At 58.4% G+C, this 19,134-nt stretch overlaps 1 protein-coding gene and 1 long non-coding RNA gene across 2 annotated transcripts; one reads left to right on the top strand and one right to left on the bottom strand.

Annotated features, from left to right (window-relative positions):
- Positions 1-190: 190 nt before the first annotated feature.
- LOC134415928 (uncharacterized) lies at positions 191-10,305 on the top strand. Its single transcript, XR_010027133.1, has 2 exons — positions 191-267; positions 9,530-10,305. It is a non-coding gene; the product is annotated as an uncharacterized LOC134415928 (long non-coding RNA).
- CAPN11 (calpain 11) lies at positions 6,182-18,224 on the bottom strand. The gene is made up of 22 exons (XM_063151966.1): positions 18,075-18,224; positions 15,855-16,137; positions 15,210-15,279; positions 13,746-13,864; positions 13,474-13,607; positions 13,165-13,333; positions 12,583-12,666; positions 12,413-12,498; positions 12,143-12,217; positions 11,579-11,739; positions 11,330-11,499; positions 11,113-11,124; positions 10,623-10,834; positions 10,455-10,494; positions 10,148-10,213; positions 9,739-9,796; positions 9,578-9,642; positions 8,671-8,739; positions 8,462-8,540; positions 7,884-8,000; positions 7,748-7,806; positions 6,182-7,504 (listed from the first exon to the last, which is right to left on the bottom strand). The coding sequence occupies exons 2-22, from the start codon at positions 16,098-16,100 to the stop codon at positions 7,478-7,480; spliced, it is 2,118 nt and encodes a 705-aa protein (XP_063008036.1). The 5' UTR covers positions 16,101-16,137; positions 18,075-18,224; the 3' UTR covers positions 6,182-7,477.
- Between the last annotated feature and the right edge of the window lie 910 nt (positions 18,225-19,134).

The raw sequence follows: 19,134 nt of genomic DNA, 5'->3' as shown, positions 1-19,134 counted from the left end.
CGGGGGGCAGCGGGGCGGGGGGCGGCCCTGCGACCATGGCCGGAGCGGCGAGGCGCGGGCAGCCGTCCGGCCTCGGCTGCCTGGGCGGGCCCTCCGCCCCCGCCGGGGCGCGTCCCCTCCCTTGCCCGGTCCCTCCTCCCGCGGCGGGCCGGCCGGGCGGGAGGAGCTGCCGCGCCCTGCCGGGTCCGTCCCGTCCCGGCCCTGCCCGCGGCCGGCCGGCTTCAGTCGTCCGCCTTCTTGCGCAGGTTGAGGAGGCAGAGCAGGCAGGTGAGCAGGGCCTGGCGGCTCTCCGGGGAGCGCAGGCGGCGCCCCAGGCGGCGGAGCGGCGGCAGCAGGCGCCGGCGGGCCAGCGGCAGCAGGCGGGCGAGCAGGGCGCGCAGCAGCGGGGCGGCCAGCGGAGGGGCGGGCATGCTGCCCCCGAGCCTGCGGGCACAGCGGCACAGCCCCGGCCGGCCTGCGGGAGCGGGGGCGTCCGGCAGCTCCTCACGTTGTGGGACGTCTGAGCTGAGCGGGAAGTTGGGGGTCCGCACGCCCCTGAGAGCGGGGGCTGCCTGGGGCAGGCCCGGGGGAGAAGCGCTGGATGGGGCTCCTTCCCACCTCTTGCCCGGGTCGCTCTTACCCTCTTTGGGAGCCTTGCTGCTCCGGGACACCACTCAGCTCGTTCTCCCGGAGCAGCCTGGACTGCTCGGCTTCCCCAGCGTGAACCTGCCACCAGCCCAAATGCCAGGAACAGCTCCAGTGCAAGGGACAACAAAAAACCCCCAGCTGTTCACTTAAATGCCCCCTCCTCCCAGGCCCGACACACACTCCCTGAAAGTGATACTGCTTCACAGCCGAGGCCCCATTTGTCGGGGTGGCAGTGTAGGGGAGATAAGGGGGGCAAGAGACGATCAACATCTGCCCACCACAGAAATGTGGGCTGGCAGAGTGGGGTTCTGTTTCATTGCAAGGCTTTGCCATAGCCCTTGAGCAGACAGCTGAGTCCAAAATATGCCTGCCTGTCATTCCCTGCCAGTGCCAGCAATTGTCACCTGCTCCTATAAGGGCCGGGAACGCAGGCCAGGTGAGCCAGCAAGGAGAGTAGGCAAGGGATGGCCCAAGGCGTAATGTACTGAGGAGCAGTTGGGTACTGCCCTGAGAAAGAGCTTTAATTTGGCTCCATGAGTGGTTCAAGAGCAGGATAGTAACATATGTCCTGCACTTTCCAGGTGTGTTCCAGTGTTCCCAAGCTGAGCTAGCTTGGGGCAAGCAGCCAGGGGAGCACAAGTTAGCCAGAGTGAGAGTGCAGGCAGGAAGGTCCATGGTCATGTCTGTGCCCTTCCACATCCCTCCTCTGCCAGACCTTTGTTTTGTTCCTAGTGGATGTCTGTTTTCATTTCCTCCCCTTGTTTCCTTCCAAAACCCTGCCAGGGCCCTACTTTAGGCTCTAGCTCAAGAAGAATTTAAGAGAATGAACAGACACGAGGGACCAAAAACCACTGTTCCATTTCCCTGCCTGCTGTAAGCTGTCCCTTGCTCAGTAAGTCCCATCCAAGGGTGGTTAGCTCAGCCAGGGTGACCTTTCCCAGCCCCATGGGTTCTTCCCAGGGAGCCAGCCATGGATGAGGAAAGCAGGCTGGGACACCATGTGCTGAAAGCAGAAACAGCTCCCCGATGGCCCCAGAGCTTCAAGGAGCGGGGCTGACGTCAGCCCCGTGGGACTGGCCTGAGGCTCCCGGGCTCGGGGTGGGCTGCTGTGCTCAGAGGCCATGGCACAGGCTCAGGGCTCCGTGCTGGCCGCCGTGCCGGGAGCAGGAAGAGCTCCCACAAAGGAAGCAGGAGCCAAAGCTTTGCTGCAGCTCTGTCAGAGTTTGTGTTCCCTCAGGAGGAGCATCTCCCCTACATCAGGGTGCATTGCTTGGCCTGCTCTTGAGACTGCTGGGTTCGCTGTGCTGCAGCGACCAGCCAATGCTGGATCAGCCTTGCTTAGTGCCTTGATTTCCCCTGTCCAGCTCCACTGGGAATATCCTTTCCTTGTGCAGAGGGCACTTGCAGCACTCTGAGCAGGCTGGGGACCACTGGGATGAAAATGCAGCACCCCAGGTCAGTGTTAGTGATGACAGTAACAGAGGAGAGTGGACATCTTATTCCCCAGGGGGCCTTTTCCTAGGAAAAGCCCTGCCTGGGCTGAGGGAACTGATCTTCCTGCCATCCCTACTGGAGGAATCCTGTCCTCCAGTCCCACGGGGAAAGGGAGGTGTTTACCAGGTGCAGAGATGCTGCAACACATTGCTGGGAGCATTGCCTCTGAGTGTTAGGTTGTATCTGAGTGTAATGTTGCTGAGATAGATACACAAGGGAGTGGATGGAAAATTCTTTGGGAACAAAGGGGCTGTAGTGTGTGGCCTCTGCAGAAACCTGTTCCTTGCCAGGGAGGGAGCGCAGAAGGCTCTCACCCTGCTTTGAGAGCCAGATGCTTGCAACATCCCAGCACTGAGAAGAAGGTGGGGCAGGGCTTAATTGCCAAGCTCTTGGGACTCATAGAAAGGCAGATTTTTGTCCCTTGCCAAAAATTCAGAGATCTTTCCGAGTCGCTTCCCCCATCTGGAAGGTGTGGGTCCAACTGGGCAAAAGTACACCCCAGAGAGATGAAGGGATGTAAACTTCATCTTCTGTCGAGTAGAGCCCACAGCTGGGAAGAGAATGCAACCTTGAAAGAAAACAAAATCGCAACAGTATCTACTTTGAAACCAAAGATTTAGGGCAGCAGAGTCCTGTCTGTGTGATTTCTAGGCCAAAGCACCTAGAGCCTTGCTGCAACTTCTCTGATCCATGGAGGTCTTTCTGGTCCTGCAATCACTGCTCTGTCTCCCAACACTTTTTACTGGTCTATATTTCATCCCTCTTCATCAAGGTACTCAAAATTCCTCACTAAATGGTTGGCTTATGTTTGGCTGGGTACGTGTCAAGACTGCTTTCTTTCACGCACCCGTTTTCTCTATTGTATACCCTATTAACTGATGGGAAGGGCTGAGATCCACTTCCCGAGCCTCAACAGGGACTGTATACCCCTCCATAGTACTTATTTCTCACAGATGAGCAGTTAACAGCTGACATCAGGGAAGAAGGAGCAGGAGATTCCCCTGGGCAGCACGAGGAGGATGTGGGCTTCTGGTAAGCCTGGGAGTGGAGCAATGCTGGTGAGATAGCAGGGCTGGAAGCAGCCCACACAGGGGTCTATCCTTAGGGTGGTGGCAGGACTGCACAGAGCTGTCCTCTTGTCTTCTTCTCCCTGCCATCCCAAACCCCTGAGAATTCAGCTTGCCCAAAGCCCAGCCCCTTCCTTCTTGCTGCTGAGCCTGGGTGAGCTCACAGCCCACACATCCTCTGGGCAGATCCAAGGGTTGGAGCCAGCCAGCTCCAACTCCATCTCCTCTGGGAGAGGATGGAGCCATTGGGACACCACCTCAGAGGAGGCACGGCTGGAGGGACATGGGTGTGTGCTGGGTCAGCATCTGGGCAGGAGATGGCTGTGCTACCTCCTAGTACAACTCCCTTCTGTGGAGAGAGTGTCTTCTGAGCAGACCTGTGTCCCATCACACAACAGCCAGTCTGGCACAGGCCACCCCAGGAGTGACCTGCCAGCACTCAGCCTGCTCCCAGAACAGGACCTCTGTTCTGTTTTTTGATAAAATCTCCAAAGGATTCAGCAGGGATCATGGGAAGAAGGGCATCTCCAATAGATGTATGAGATTTGGTGCGAGTCTTGCTCTGGGCAGTACTGGGAGCTCTCAGAAGTGGCAGAGGAGGAAGATGAGAGTCAGGAAGGCCAAGAATATTTTGTTTTAGGAAACCTGACCCTTCTGGCAGGGATCCTGGAGCGTGCTGGTGGTGGGGACAGTGGTGGCACCCAAGCACCCAGCCCTGTGCAGGAGGAGCACAGGCCATTCTGGCTGAGGAGGGACACAAGTGCTATAAATAGGTTGTTTAATGCACTGTGGCCAGGCCTTGGAAAGCCCCAGCCCAGGCACATTCCCTGCTGCTGGCGCTGAGACGGCAGCTGTTGAAAAAGGCCAAATCCAGCAGCTGCTGGCAGGCGCTCCTGGCCCCAAGTCCCAGCCCTCCTGCTCCCCTTGGGGGTGGCTGAGACCTTAGCATCTAGTGGCACAGGTACTAAGGCTCTGTACTGGTGCTGAGCCAGCGGCGACTGCAGGATGCTGCTGGTGCCGGAGGGACAGGGAGGATGAGGAGAGGGCTTTCTTCCCTTGCAGCAGTGGGGACAGCACTGTGCCTGGCTGGGAGCTGTGGGGCCATGCTGGAGTCAGCTGCTGCCCACCCACGAGCCCTCAGCTGTGCCTGTCCCCAGCCCCAGCTTGAGATGCTGGGCTGGGCCCCCACACCCCGTCCCTGCTCACACAAAGGCCCCTTGTGCCCACAGGAATGACATTCCTGCAGTCGTGGGCCCGGGGCAGAGTGAAGCCTGGCCAAGAGGGAGATGCCAGAGCCCAGCCCAGCTGCTGGGGCAGCTGCTGGGGCCAGGTGGGGATGGGCTGCAGTTCTGGCCCCCTCCTGTGCCTGGGGATGGACATGAGCAGCTGGGGGGAGAGGGGAACCCCCAGGAAGGGCAGGCAGCTCTGGGCTGGGGGAGGCAGGGCCGTATGAGGTGCAGGAAATTCTGGGATGCTGGGGAGCAGGAGCAGGGGTGCTGTGCATCCATGGTCGCTGCTGGCCCACCCCGCACACACCTGTGGGACAGGTGTGGGAAAGGCAGAAGTGCTGGCTAGTGCCTGTGCCAAGAGAAACCCAAAGCCAGGAGCAGGTCTGGTCACACCTGGCCCCCTTGCTACTCAGCTCACCTCAGGGTTTAAGGCCTCTGCTGGGCATCTTCCTTGTCCCCTTTGCAATGAGGGGCATGAGCCAGGCTACTTTTAGTGGCATTAGCTGGGGAAGTCCCACCTGCCAACCCCCTGCTGATACTGTCCTGCCAGCTGCCAGGGCTGGGGAGGGAAGGGATCTGCCAGCTGGCACCCAGAGGGAGGGAGGGAGGGAGGGAGGGGGCTTCTGGTGAGGCTACGCCAGGGGCACCTGTCATCCCAAAGCCAGGGTGTCACCATGCCCTATAACTGGGCCTCTGTGTGCCTGATGAGGCCCTGCAGCTGGGACAGCTCTGCCTGCCTGCACCCCTGTTCTGTCGCACCTGAGCCTTGCTTTGCAGGGGATTTGGGATTGCATGGAGGAGCAGAAAGCCTGCGCTGGCAGGCCCTAAGGAGCTCCCAGCCCACAGGGAGGGAGCTCAGCTCACAGGTAGTCAAGAGACAAGCACAAGTAGCCCACCTCCATCCAGTCTGGCAAGCCTCTGCAGGAGAGAGCAGCCTTGTGAGGCACTGGGGGCTGCTTCCTGCTGCCAGCACACCTCAGCCCCTGTCTGTGCTCTGAGCCAGGCTGGCTTGGCCCAGAACTGGGTGCTGCCCCACTGTGGGAATGCTGGCCCCAGAGAGCTGGGCTGGTGCCAGGGACACCCATATAAGGGATATTGAGATGCTGGGATGGATGAAGGTCACTCCTCTTACAAATGCTGAGCACCCCTGGCCATCCAGGCTGCAGTGTCCTTCTGGAGTGTGAGCAAGGAGCAGGATGCACTGACAGCAGTCCTGCTCTGAGCCACGCTGTGAAAAGCCCCAGCATCCAGCACTCCACTCTCATTTTTGTGGAGGGCTTCTATAACTGGCATGACCTCAAAGGGAGCAGGGGAAAACATTCACTTCCCACAGGCTGTACCCAGGGAAGAAATAAAACTTTTTTGGTCCCTTTCCAGGGTCCAGAGTTCCAGGCTGTTCTCCACTTCCACCAGCTCCATAGTTAATTCCATCCTATCCTCTTTCCCCTCCCTAGCCTCCACAAGACACCTTTCCTGAAGAGCAGTGCTCCCTTCCCCCTTTCTTACATGGTGCTGCTCCATGTGGAAGTGTTGAGACACCTGTGCAAAGGAAGAGGCAAATTTCATAAAATCCTAGGGAATGTGGATGTCTCCAGCCCCACAGCAAGTCCTGTCCTGATGGTGTTGCTCCAGGCTGGGCAAGCAGCCAAGTGACCTGGGCTTGGCTCTGCACTGGCCCACGGCGAGCAGAGGGAGGACGCAGACCCCAAGAGACCTCCCAGAGCACAGGTGTAACAGACCCCAGGACACCTCCCAGAGCACAGGTCTAGCAGATCTGTTTATTCCTGGAGAGCACAGTGAGCAGGGTGAGGAAGCAGAGCTGCCGGGCAGGCAGCAGTGGTTATTGCTGCAGGTCGCTGCATCCTCCAGTGACAACAGGGGTCTGGGGAGCAAACTGCCTGCCTGTCTCTACAGGGCAGGGGACGGGCCCTGGCCCACTGCCAGGCTGGAGCCACCCCACCACCCCAGGAGAAGGTGAGGCAAATGGAGTAGCACAGAGAAGTGCAAATATGTTGGCACTGGAGTTCATCTGCTCTGATGGAGAGCAAAGATGGAGCCCAAGATAAGAGGAGAATGTTACAGCATGGGAGGATGAGGGATTGGGAGTAAAAACCCAACTTTGTGCTGAAGACTCCCATAAACCACCACCCCCTGCTCTCTGGAGGATGGCATTGCCTCTTGGGTGCTGTACCCCCTAGCCCTGCTGTGGGCCATGACCAAGGGCAGCAGATGTCCCAGGAGCTCCCAGGGATGGGAGGGGAGGCCAGGCTGCTGTGACAGTGATGGCACGGCTGTGCCTGCGTGGACAAGAGGAGCTTCAGTGCTGCAATACAGGGTTGCATGTGCTCACATGATGGAGGAGCCCCGAAACATTCAGTGCTTGAGCTGTAGAGCTTGACCCAGTGCTGGGCTTAGGCCAGCCCTTAGGACATGGAGGTGGAAGGGATGTGCTGAAGGCCACGCAGAAAGGAGCCAGCAGGCTCCACGCTTTGGTCGTGCTTAGGAGTGCTAAGAATGGTGCAAGGGCTTGATGACAGCCAGTGTGGCCATCCCTCCTCCCAGAAGGCCCCTGTGGCTCCCTTGGGAACGTGCTGCCTGAGCACGGCAGTATGTGCTGCTGCTGCTGCCAGGTGTGGGTGCAGACAGGCAAGGTGTGCTGGAGGGGTGGCTCAGCACTGGAGCAGGCGATACCAGTGTCCTCCCCCTGGTGCCCCAGCAGCTGCCCCTCCTGCTCTGCAGCTGGCCACAGCCTGCCACCATGCAGGGACTCACAGGTACCCCGTGCTGCTTGCCCTCCTCCTCCTCTGGGGTGAGAGGGAGCAAGGGCATGTGGAAAGAACCCAGCCCAGAAGAGGAGAAGGGAATCCCCTGCCTGCCTTGACCCCTGGTCCACTGGAGAAGATGGTGTGAGGCTTGCTGGGAGGCAGGGCTGGTGGCTCAGCCACCAGTGGGATGGAGCAAGGGGGGAAGAGTATCCTGTATCCATAGATCCAAGGGGAGGCACTTGGAGTGGGCCTGGCCCATCGGGGTGTCCCAGCTGCAGCAGATCCATTGTAACTCCTAGCCACACATGGTCAGCAGCAGCCACTGGGAAGGAGAGGGAGAAGGAATGAGCAGGGTGCATTTTTGGTGTCCTCATAAGTCAATTTTAACAGCCCTCCATGAAACACAGAGCCTGCAGCAGTCCTGTTTACTCACCTTGATCTTTTATGGGTTCTTCCCTACCCAGGGGGCTGGAGGGCTTTCTATCACCCACCCCAGGTGCCCCATTCACCCTAATGCTGTGTCCCCTTGTTTCCCACCCCAACTTTCACTGGGCTGAACTCTCACCTCAGAAAGGTTCATGACAGCAGTGCCAGTGCCATCAGGGTCCATGCTCCGGAAGAACCCTGCAGGAACACAAGCAAAGTGAGCAACACATCTCTCTGTCCCTGCCCTGCCTGCCTGCCCCAGGGCCATCACTCACTGAACATGGTCTCCAGCTTCAGGAGGCAGCAGACAAAGTTGTCAAAGTCCACGCCCATGTCACTGTCTGCATAGCGTGCCACCACCACCTGATGCAGCTTGTTGTTCAGCTTGAAACCTGCAAGGCAGAGAGCAGTCAGCCCCCAGGGAGGCAGCAGAGCAGGGTGTAGGTGTGAAAGTCCATGCATCCACACAAAGGGTCCACCCATCCAGTGCCCAAGGAAGGGCACTGTGTCCAGCCTCAGCAGGAAGAGGGGATGCTCTCCCTGCAGCCATATATGACTAGTTAGCTCACTAATCGACCCCAGCCTCTGCTTTGCCAGCATGGGATTCTGCAGGCCAGAGCAGGCCAGAGGCTGGGACCATCCTGTGTGCATCTCCAACTCAGGCTCCAACACTTGGCACAGCTGTGATGCAGAAAGCCTGGTGCATACAGGGGCCGCATCTCACTACAACAGGTTGGCTTCAAGCATGCAATATAAGCTGGTCACGCTCTTCTCCTGCTATTTAGGACAGGACTCTGACAGCAGGAGCCCCCTGCCCAGCCTCCAGCCTAGTCCCATCCTTCTCCAGACCTACCTGCTGACTCCAGAGCCATGCGCATCTCATAGGAGCTCATGGTTCCTGACTTGTCCAGGTCGTACTGGCGATAGATCGTCTGCAAAAACACCACAGGGGACATGAAGGGAGGGCTCTCCTGTGGCCTCCAGGCTGGCTGTCCCCCCTCCTTGCTGCCTCAGGAGGGGTGCTACCCCTGTGCAGTGCACCATGCCCCCTCTCCTCCTCACCAGCCAGCTCCGGATCTTGTTCCACAGGATCTGGAACTCCACCAGCCCAAGGCGGGCACTGCCGTCTTTCTGGGAGGCAGAAGGTCAAGGAGGTCAAAGCAGCCAAGAAAGGGGAGGGCACAAAGGCAAAGCTACCAGATCCCAGCCACAGGAGGTGACAAAAGCCTGGACACACTTGGCCTGTCCAATTTTTCCCCCAACCTTCCCCTGCAGCATCAACAAAATGAGAGCCTGCAACCCAGCAAGGAAAGGGTAAGACTTGAACCAGCAGCCCTGCCACTCCCTGGGAGCAGCTGTGCTGCTGCTGTAGGAAGCACATTGCTGTGCTGTCCTTGGACCAAAGCTGGGCTGGCCTGCAGCAAAAGAAATGTTGTAGGGCCAGGCTGGAGAAGGGCTCAGAGGTGCTCCTTGCCAGACTCCCCAGCTGCATGTCCTTGTACAAGCAGGACACTGGCCATGGCTCCTGTCACTTGACTCATCCACAGCAGCTGGACAGGATGGTTTGGAGGAAAGAAACCCAACAGTCCTTGTTTCCTTTGAGGAGTGCCTCAAAGGCTGGGTGGCACAACAGCACATCAGGCTAAGGAGCCCATGGGAAGTGAAATACACGAACTTCCTCCTGGAGGTGAAAGCAGAAGGCATGGGGTGGGACCGTGCTGGGCTTTTGGTGGCAGAACCAGGGCCCAAGCAAGCAGGGGAAGTGATGGCCCTTGCCAAAAACCTGCTGCTGAAGTCGAAGAGTGTAGGGCACGTGGCTCTGAAGCCATAAGGACCCTTCCTTTCTTCCCCCAGTTAAACAGCTTCAGCACTGCTGGAGAGCCAAGCCCCAGCTCCAAGAGACAAGTCTTGTTTCTTGCAGGCTGAGCACCACAAAAACCAGCCCTGGCCCACAGCACCAGGAGGATACATCCATCAGGTTGACCATGTTGCGGCAGGAGTCCAGGCTGAACCCATCCGTTTTCAGGTCTTTGTCTGAGGAGGAAGGAGGAGGTTGAGCACATGCACCAAAACCCAGCCTGCTGAGCAACCTGGGCTGCAGGGAGCAGGGTTAGGAAGAGTAGTGCTTACGTCTTGCGATGACTCTGTTCAGAATAGTCCGAAGCTCAAAGACGTTGATTTCCATGTCCTGGAACAGAAGCAGAGTTAGCATCACCCCTTGCCTGCTCTCCACCCCACTTGTGGCCATTGTCCCCCTCCTGCCTAAACATCTCTGCCTTAGTCACAAAACATGAAGATGCCATTACATTTCTTGTACACTCAGAAGAGTTTTGGTCACAGCTGGGTGCTCTTCCCCAAATCTGCCCCTGTCATCACACCATCCCTGCGGGCAGCTGGGCTGAGCCACAGCAAAGATGGACTTGTCTGCAGGATGGGACTGAGTGAGGTGGGGTGGGCTGGAACTCCCACGGCCAGGGGTTCAGTCCTGTCCCCTCCCCTCCCCAGAGGGCTTTCCAGAGCTCGGTGCAGCCGTACCCACCTCCCCTGCCAGCTGCTGGAACATGTTCTTGAAGCTGTCCTCTATGTCATCCTCAGTTATTTCCTCCTGGGGTGATGCAAACCAGAAAGAAGAGGTTAGTGGTCAAACCCAGGCTCTGCCCTGCCTTCCAGGCTCAATAAATGCCAACTGGAAAGGAAGCTCTTCTTTGTTTTTCTCATCTTTGTTAATTCCTACACCTCCATCACCCCAACCTTGCCAGCCCCTCTCCAGCCACACTGACACTCCAGCGTCCCCCTCCCAAGTGCCGGAGCCTCAGCACCAGCCGATCCAAAGTGGCGGCTCCTACCTCATCTGCCAGATCTGCTGTGATCTCCTCATCCAGCTCCCTGGGGCAGAGAGGGGAAAACAACGTGATGAGCGGTCTCCCAGCCAGCAGGGGAGCTGGCAAGGTGCAGGGGGGGACACCCCAGTGCTGACAGACACGGGGTGTCCCTGCCAGGGGGCCGGGACTCACGCTGTGTCCGATTGCTTCTCGGTGAAGACCCGCAGGACGAAGTCGGCCTCCTTGTGCGGCTCGAAGGTGGAGGGCACCACGATGTACTCGCCGGGGGGCAGCCGGATCTGGTTGCTCACCTCCCGCAGGTTGATGAAGGTCTCAGACCGTGCCCGGGACTGGTTTCGCAGGAAGAAGTCCTTCTTCAAGTGCACATTCTGCATGCCCTGGGCCTGGGGGAAGGAATGTGCTTGTGGACCACAACGGGAAGCACCCACAGGGAGTAGTGGGACCAGCACGGGCCACATCAGGTAGGACAGCCCTGCCGTGCTCATCCACTAGGGGCCATCCCTTCCTCCCTCCCTCCCACATGAAGGTGCCCAGCTCCCACTGGCACACGAGCCACAGCCAGTGCTGTGGAGCTCCCATGCCACTGGATGCAGCAATCCATTTTTGCCCAGTCTTGTGCTTCCCTCCAAGATGGGGTAGGCTCTGACAGCTCAGCACATACCTCCTCAGGAACCTGCAGATAGGAGGGAAGAGGGGAAAAAATCAGAATCCCAGTACCTGCCACATCCCTTACAGCTGCAGGGAGCACAGGCTGGGGGGCATTAGCCCACAGCTGGCCAAAGCTGGTGGGAAAGATTTTCTTGAGGGCTGGGGTTGAGGTGGGACTGGCAGGGCTGAGCCTGTCCCAGGGAAGGAGCCTGGGGGCGGGCAGGGGTTACCTCGTAGACAGCAAAGCCGATGGTGTGCATGTCACCTCCCACGCGCCGCTCCCGCCGCCGGTGCTTCTGCATCAGAGCCACCAGGAAGCTGCAGGCCACCTCGTCGTCCCCAGGGTCATCATCTTCTTCCAGCAGCTTGATCTTAAACTGGGGGTTGATCCAGAATGTGGCTGGGAGGAAGGGGATGCATGGATGAGACGCCTGGTTCCATCATGCTGCCAGGAGCACAGGTGTGGAGGCCAGAGGTACCTGGGTGATTCCTGCAGCCCCCGGCAGTGCTCCCCCGGCGCCACGTGCCCTCGAACACCTGTGTGTGCCACCTGCTGAGCTCGTCCTTGGTCAGGGCATCGGGGGTCAGGTTGCAGATCTCCAGCCTGGAGAACTCCCTCATGAAGTCCCGGAACGACATCCTGTGGGAGGCAAGGAGGGGCTCAGGCCAGGGCACTGCTGTGGGCAGGGAGGAAAGCACAAGTAGCTCTGGACCCAGCTAACATTTTAGAAGAATTAAATGACAGTAAAATCTTTTACCCTAAAGAGCTATAGTTTATTTAAAGCCTTGTGCTGGTTTTGGAATGTTTACTCTTCCTACATGTTTGTTTTGCATTTAGTTGGCCTGAATTTCCTTCAAGGGAGGAAAATTATTAACTAGATCAGATGAGAAAATGTTGGCAAGCTCTCCAGTGCTGGGAAGCCAGCTCATAAAGGTAGGTCATGCGCTTCAGGTGAAGCATGACTGCAGGATCTCTCCCCAGCTCCTCTGCTCCTTCCCAGACAGGCTGCTGAAATAGAGCAGCACTTTGCTCCAGCACTCACCAGAACTCTCCATCCTCCATCTTCAGCTGCAGCTCTTCTCTCTCGTCAGGGTCAATGTTGTTCCACTCAGAGGATCTGGAATAGCAGGAGAGAGACAATTAGATAAGGACTCCTGAGAGGAATTCAGAGCTGGCCTATAACTCTTCTCTTTCTGATGCAAAGGGCTCTGCACACTGTGAGCTTCCCCTCAATGCCCCATGCTTGACTGCTGCGTGTGCAGTGCTCACTGGCCTGACAGAGCGAGACTGCCATCCCTTCTGTCCTGCTCACCCATCACTCCAGGCTCCAGTCCACTCCACCTGACCCCAGGGGTTCCTGATGCGGATGAGTTGCTCCTGCTGGCCCCGGTAGTTCACCTGCCAGACACCAGACACAGGAGTTGGAGCCCATGTCACTAGCCAGGCTGATATTGCTATTAAAGCCTAACCTAGGTGACTCACATCTCTGAAGGCCGTCACAGAATAGGCGTGGCCCTTCACCAGCTTCTTGAAGGTCACTGCTTCCATATCAAAGGCACTTGTGATCTGAGGAGAATGTGTAATGCTCAAGTCAATAGGACTGAATTCATATAGTCTTATCCCTATCCCTTCCCTCCACTGTGTGGAGAATTCTCCTTGCTTTGCACTGCTCCAGCCAAGAGAACTAGCAGGTAGCAGCTCCCTGTGCTCAAAGACTGCTGTTTGGGGACAATTTAAAGCCAGTTTCCTTAGCACACCAAAGATCCATCAAGGAACCACCCAAACTTCAGAATTTAAAAACCCCGCTCCAGGTAATTTGCTGATGCAAAGCATGGCCAGAGTTAAAGGCAGTGCCTTGTCCTGCACTGGAGATGAACAATCCCGCTCCATCCAAAGGAGCCACGTGTTGTGCCGCAGGACTGCCACGCTGGCTCTGGAAAGGGAGCTGTGGCAGGAGGGCAAAGGAGTAACCTTGCCCCAGTGAGGGGAGTGCTGACCCAGCCTTGGCTGTGAGCCTCGCTGTGGCCAGCGCTGCGGCAGAGCCCGGCCCATCCCGTCACTCACGTCGATGGAGCAGCCCAGCAGGGAGCCCCTCTCCAGCGCCTTGCGGATGATGTGCGCCATGTTGCGCGGCGGCCGCTTCAGGTCGTACATCTCCGCCACGCCGCCCGTGAAGTCCTCGAAGCCCTCGGTGGTGCTGCCCCCCGAGAGCGACTCGTAGCAGCCGTTCAGCCTGAGGGGCGCGTGAGGAGATGAGCAGGTAGCGCACTGCACTGCCCTGACACCCAGCACAGGCAGGGCCAGCGGCACAGGAGACTCCCCTCCCTCCAGCCCTCACATGCCCGCCCATGTGCCCACCATGGGGATACCCACTTGGCATAGGCCTTCTCCAGCAGAGCACTCCAGAACTCGGTGCACTCCGCCGAGTGCACAAACAGAAGCTCCCCATCCTTGGTGGGCAGCAGGTCATCCACCACCACGTCCACCCACTCGCCGAACTGCCAGATCTGGGGGGTGATGAGGGAGTGGGGTGAGCTCAGAGCACCACATGGCATCATCCCTCCCCCAGAGGGATGGCCTCAACCCACCACCCTCGCTTCTGCCACAGCCCACCAGCTGCGGAGGGCCAAAAGCTCCCAGCCCACCTGGAAGTGAAAGATGCCAGCATAGTCCTCCTGGAAGCTCTGTCCATGGGGCACCACGCGGTGCAGGAGCTCCTCGTTGAGCGTGAGGGAGCCAATGGCAGCCAGCAGCCAGCAGTCACCTGGGGAAGGAGAGGAAGCTGGTATGAGTACCCATCACCTCCCTAGCTGGGAGGGTAGGTGATGCATGTTTAGGAGCCCATGGTGTGCTCTCTTTGCAAATGTTTGTGGCTACCCAGCTCAAAAAGTCCACCGAGAAACCAGACAAGGTCCAGCAAGCAGAACTCAGGGATTCAGGCTTGCTCAGCCTGCCCACAGAGAGAAGGATTAGCTCAAGGCAACAAGGAACATTCCTCCTTCACCTGGAGCCTGTGTCCAGACCACCACACACAGTCAGCACCAACAGCCCCCTCCTGCAGCCATTTATCTGGACCCTCCTGTAACTCATTCATTTGACTGCCCTGCATGTCTCAGACAGCAGTTCTGCAGCACAATTACACTTTGCATGTAAAAAGCCATTTTAGCAAGTGAGCGGTTTCATGCTGCTGCCCCAGCTTCTCAAATTGCAAGCAATGCCGCACTTTTCCTTCCGAGTGATTTTAACCACAAGTGCTGCTCCAGGCCACTGTGCTTTAAATTCTTTGACTTAATCCTCTTTTCTTTTTTACCTTTGAAGCCTTTCACACCTTAGCCTCAAGCCTGGATAACCTGTAACTGGGCTGTGGTTTACAAAATGCCATTTCCGAGTTTTTAATGACCAAGTGAACACTACCACAGTGCTTTGGGCTGTTATGCACTCCAGTTGCCACCTCAAGTTTGTCCTAATTACTGGGTATATTAAATGTAGTCAGCCCTGAAAACAGCATGCTAAGTGTGCTAAGGTATACAGTACTCCCAATCAAGTGCCCTACTTGCCCCCAGTCAGGACAACACTGTCTGTGGTACTAGGATCTGTTTCTGGTGACCACAAAATCCCAGCTGTGGTTCAACTCTGCTAGCCTACCCAGCCCATTCACACTTCTTTCCTTGCCTCAGTGCCTTTGCCTTGGGAGACACCCCCAGAGAAAAGACAAATTATCACTTGTACACCTCTCCATACCCTTCTGCCACACCACATTCGTTCACAAGCATTTTCTCACCACCACCACCACCAGCAGCTCAGTTTGTTATTGTCATGCAGCTGCCATCCCTCACCATTTACCAAAGCAGGGAGCTCTTTGGAGCAGCTCCTGGCATTGTTGTCAGCATGTGTGAGGCATGGATGCACCCAGAATCTCCACTGATCTCAGCATGGTCAAGCTGTGCACACATCAACTCATTTTTGTGGAGCTTTAACCTAGAGCTACCAGGAGACACAGGATGCCCCCTGACTTGCAGTTTCCACCTCACTGACTGGAAAGGGCCACCCAACCCTCCCCAGTCACTGCTGCCTGGACCAAGGTCCAGGGACAAAGCTTCAACACTCACCCAGAGCCCCCTGGCAGATGTCTGTCCGGGTGGCACCGCCAACGATGAACTGAGGGTCATCCACTAATTCCTGCAGAAGGACAGAACCAGATGCTGGGGCTGGATCTTGGCAGGGCCTGGGCTTTAGCAGGGCTGGCACCCACTGCGGCTCTGACTCGAGAGAAATGGTATATGGTCCCTGTGAGATGTACCCCACCTGCCCTCAGCTAGGGAAGGGTGCTTGACTGCAAGCCCAAGGCCATCACGGTAAGGCAAGGCAAGATTTGCTGTATCCATGGGAGGACAAGGCTGGATGACATTCCCCTCGCCCTCATGGCACCAGGGGATATGCACTCTCAAAAGCCCCAGCTACTGAGGGTGACACATCCATGCCATGGCACCTATGAGCAAGAACACAACCCACCTTCTTTTGAAGCCCACAGTCTGCTGCCCAGAGGAAGCAGTGCCTGCTAGACACAATGCTTTTCTGAGCAGACACTCATAGGGAACGGCCCTGGGCCCTTGGGAAAGTGGCTCTGCAGCACTCCAGGGACCCAAGCACTGAGGGGTGCCAGCAAGGCCAGTCTGCAGCTCAGCACACCACATCAGTGCAGACATGCAGGACAGGGACGCCAGCCCTGCAGAAGAAGCAAGCCCAGCACTTACCGACGGACGCTTCCACTCCACTCCCCGTGTCTTGCTGGAGTGTGGCCCCAGCTCCTTGAATCCAAGGGCAGTTGGGCCAGCTGGGAACTGGGGATCCCTGAAGAGGGTGCCACTCTCGATGCACTGCTGCTTGAGGGCCTCATAGTCCTGGTTGAGGTACTTGATGGCGTTGTGGTGCTGGCCAAGCCCCTCGGCTCTCAGGCGGTCTCTCTCCACACGAGCAGCCATCCCGCCAAAGGGCATCATAGCTCGGCACCAGCACCGCTGCCTCCCGCTCCACTCCCTGCAACAGAACGGGCACGGCCGCCCTGAGGCACGGCTGCCACCTCGCTCTCCCCTGGGGATTTCAGCCATCACACAGAGCCAGGCTTGGAGGCTGAATCCCCAGTTCCCCACCACTCCCACAGCAGGGACCCTCCCCAGCAGCAATGCCTGGTCCAGTGAGCCCAGTGACACCGGAGCACCCCAGGGTGGGCACACACACACCAGGAGAACGTCCCAGGCCCCATCCCCAGCAGCAGCCCCGTTCTGAGCCCTGTCCTCCAGCCTGGCTGTTGCAGCCCTGCTGTCTTTAGAGGACACCAAGGGGGCAAAGCAGCACTGAGCGCGGGCTGAGAGAAGGCAATCCCCAGCACCTAGGTCATGGGTCCTGTCCTGTCCCCGCCATGCCAAAAGGCTGAGCCCGGAGGAATTCCAGACGCTTTCCAACCTCGTCAGCCTCTCCTCCCGGCGCAGCTTTCCGGGTTCTTCCCTCGTCCCGCCTCCTCCTCACCCGCCTCGGCCGGGAGGGCGTCAGCGGCTGCCTGCGGCTTCTCCCACCCCCAGGGGCCTCTCCCTCTCCTTTTCCCTCTTCTCCGAAAGCCGGCCCGGCTGCCTGAGCACTGAGTCAATAGAGCCGGGTAGGGAGGAGCCCAGCAGATAGTTCTAGCTATGGGGCCAGAGAAGGACAGGGAAGGAAGAGGCGGGACGGCATACACACACAGGGTGGATAGGGAGGATGACTCAAGGCTCGTCGACCGCCAGAGGAGCAGCCTGCAGGGAGATACCGGGAAGGGACTGCGGAGTTCAGCGGGGTACCCCGGCACCAGGAGAGCGGGGCAGGACAGACACCGCAGAGCCCCATCCCGCACCTCTCCCTGGCCTGGCCATCCTCCCGGGGCTCTGACCAGCAGCTCACGGCCAGGAGCTCCGAACCAGCTTGGCACAGCTGCCAGGCATGTCTGGTCCCGCAGCCCTGCCCCACCGCGCCCGCTGCGGTGGGCAAGTCCCAGCTCCCCTCCCGGCGTCCAGCTGCCCTCAGCCCTGTCCAGGCACCATGGCAGCAGCCAGCACGCACACCCACAGCACCGCCCAGGCTGCAAGGAGCCTCTGGCTCCGGCTGCTCCAAGCCTCCACGCAAGCAGCGTCACCTGCAGCAGGGCCATGGTGCCACTGTCCCCAGCCCACTGGCATCTGCGGCTCATCCTGCCCCCCTCCCCAGCAATCTCAGCTCCTGCTTGGCTGGGCTGGTGCCGAATACTTCAGAGGTTTCTCCATGTGAGAAAGTGGTCTAGTCCTTGGGTAAATAAGCCAGAAGCCAGCAACCCACTCAGAGCAGCAAACTGGAATCCCAGTGCTGCCCACTCCCTCCCCAGTACCCTATCCCAGGGGAGCAGGACACAGCCCGGCTCCAAAGAGGCGGCTTTCCTTGTCCTGAAGGGCTGTGACAGCTAAAGGGAAGGCAGGCAACAGTGAATAGGGTGTAAGCTCCTGGCACATACACAGGGCATAAACTTGGCTGCTAACCCATGTGGCTGTCCTAGCCAGAAGCTTTTCAGAAGAAAAAAAATTACCCTTTCCCATGACTCTGCCTGCTCTGGGATGCTCTAAACCCACTACCCTTCTCCAGGGAAGCGCCAGCCCTTGTCTCCTCTACGACAGTCCCAAATCTATGGAGGTCCTCCCACGACTCCTGCCCCACAGCCGCACCCTGGCAGTCTCTCCCAGCGGCAAGGCACTCGGTGCCTGCAGAGCTGGCAGGATGGCTTCTCCAGCCCCAGACACTTGCCAGAACTGAGGGGCCCTGAGGGAGGAGGGATCCCAGGTACAGCTGCCCATACTGCCCCCAGATCCCACCTCACCACCTCCCCGGCACTCACACCACAACCTGCCAGTGGCCAGGGAACTTCCCCTACCCACAGCCCCTGCCAGGTTCCCTGCACCCTTTCCCACCCCACATACCAGCACAGGCCATGGCTGCAGACATGGGGAGCTCTCTGCAGACACGGGCACCGTATGAGTTATTCTTAGCTCTGAGGCTCAAAATACTCGGGCAGGCTGTGCTCAGTGCAGACGGAGGTCACGCAAGCGCAGAGCAAAGGAAAGCATTTCAGACCCCAGAATGGGAGAGGAACCACGTGGGTCTCTAAAGCAATGGGGGCAGCTACAGACACTCCCCAGGCCTATGCTGACGGACACTGCAGGTCCTCCACCGAGGAGGAAGGGGTTGATGAGACAAGCCAAGCCCCGAGGGCAGTTTTCCAGCACAGGTGACATCCAACTCCAATATGATGCTTTCCAGCACTTGAGGCACCTCCGATCCCTCCCAGGCGGGAGTGAAAAGACACACTGGTTCCTGCAGGGTCCCTGACACCTTGTGCACTTTAGCTCTTACTGCAAAACCCTTGGGCAGCATCATTGTTGAAATCCAGCCAAAAATCTTTGCAGACCTCTGGTTTGCCAGCTGCTCTTGCAAATCAACGGAAGTGGGGAGTTCCCTTCCTCAAAACCAGCCCTGACACACCGAATCCTGCCGCATTCTCAGCTCGGGGCAAGGCACCACAGCCGCCCATGGCATCCCACAGTGCTCAAGCAGCTCTCGGGCCCTTTCCAGCCCTCCAGATGACAAAGATCCTCGTTTCCCACAGGCTCCCCTTTATGTTACCGCATCCCATTGACGGATGCGGGCTTGGCTTTGGGGTCGGTAGCGCATCCCGGGAGGCTGCGGTATTCAGTTTACTCGCCGCCCCGAATGGGAAGCCTCTGGGTCTCTGCGGATGCGTTAGGTAATGCAAAAATCCCCGCAGACAGAAAGGGATGGGAGGGGTAGGCATGCCTAGATAAGCTCAGAAAACAGAGGAAGCAGCCAGGGAGGGGGAGACGGACGGACCCGGCGACGGGCTCCCCCCCGGTGCTTAACCCCAAGCTGGGGGTCGGACAAGGGGGAGGATGGGGGGATGGACTTACGGAAGCTGCTGCCGCCACCGCCCTGCCCGCTTCGGCTCGGCCCGGCCCAGCCCAG

This window comes from Melospiza melodia, chromosome 3, assembly GCF_035770615.1.
Source record: "Melospiza melodia melodia isolate bMelMel2 chromosome 3, bMelMel2.pri, whole genome shotgun sequence".
Lineage (NCBI taxonomy): Eukaryota > Metazoa > Chordata > Aves > Passeriformes > Passerellidae > Melospiza > Melospiza melodia.
This window is presented reverse-complemented; position numbering and strand designations above follow the sequence as displayed.

Bases quoted from the DNA above. Each gene is read 5' to 3' on its own strand.
- CAPN11 (XM_063151966.1), bottom strand. From the start codon at position 16,100: ATGATGCCCTTTGGCGGGATGGCTGCTCGTGTGGAGAGAGACCGCCTG. The intron at 15,280-15,854 runs GTAAGTGCTGGG...GTCCTTCTGCAG, and splicing joins TGGAGTGGAAGCGTCCGTCG to GAATTAGTGGATGACCCTCA. The intron at 11,740-12,142 runs GTGAGTGCTGGA...TGCCTCCCACAG, and splicing joins ATGGAGGATGGAGAGTTCTG to GATGTCGTTCCGGGACTTCA.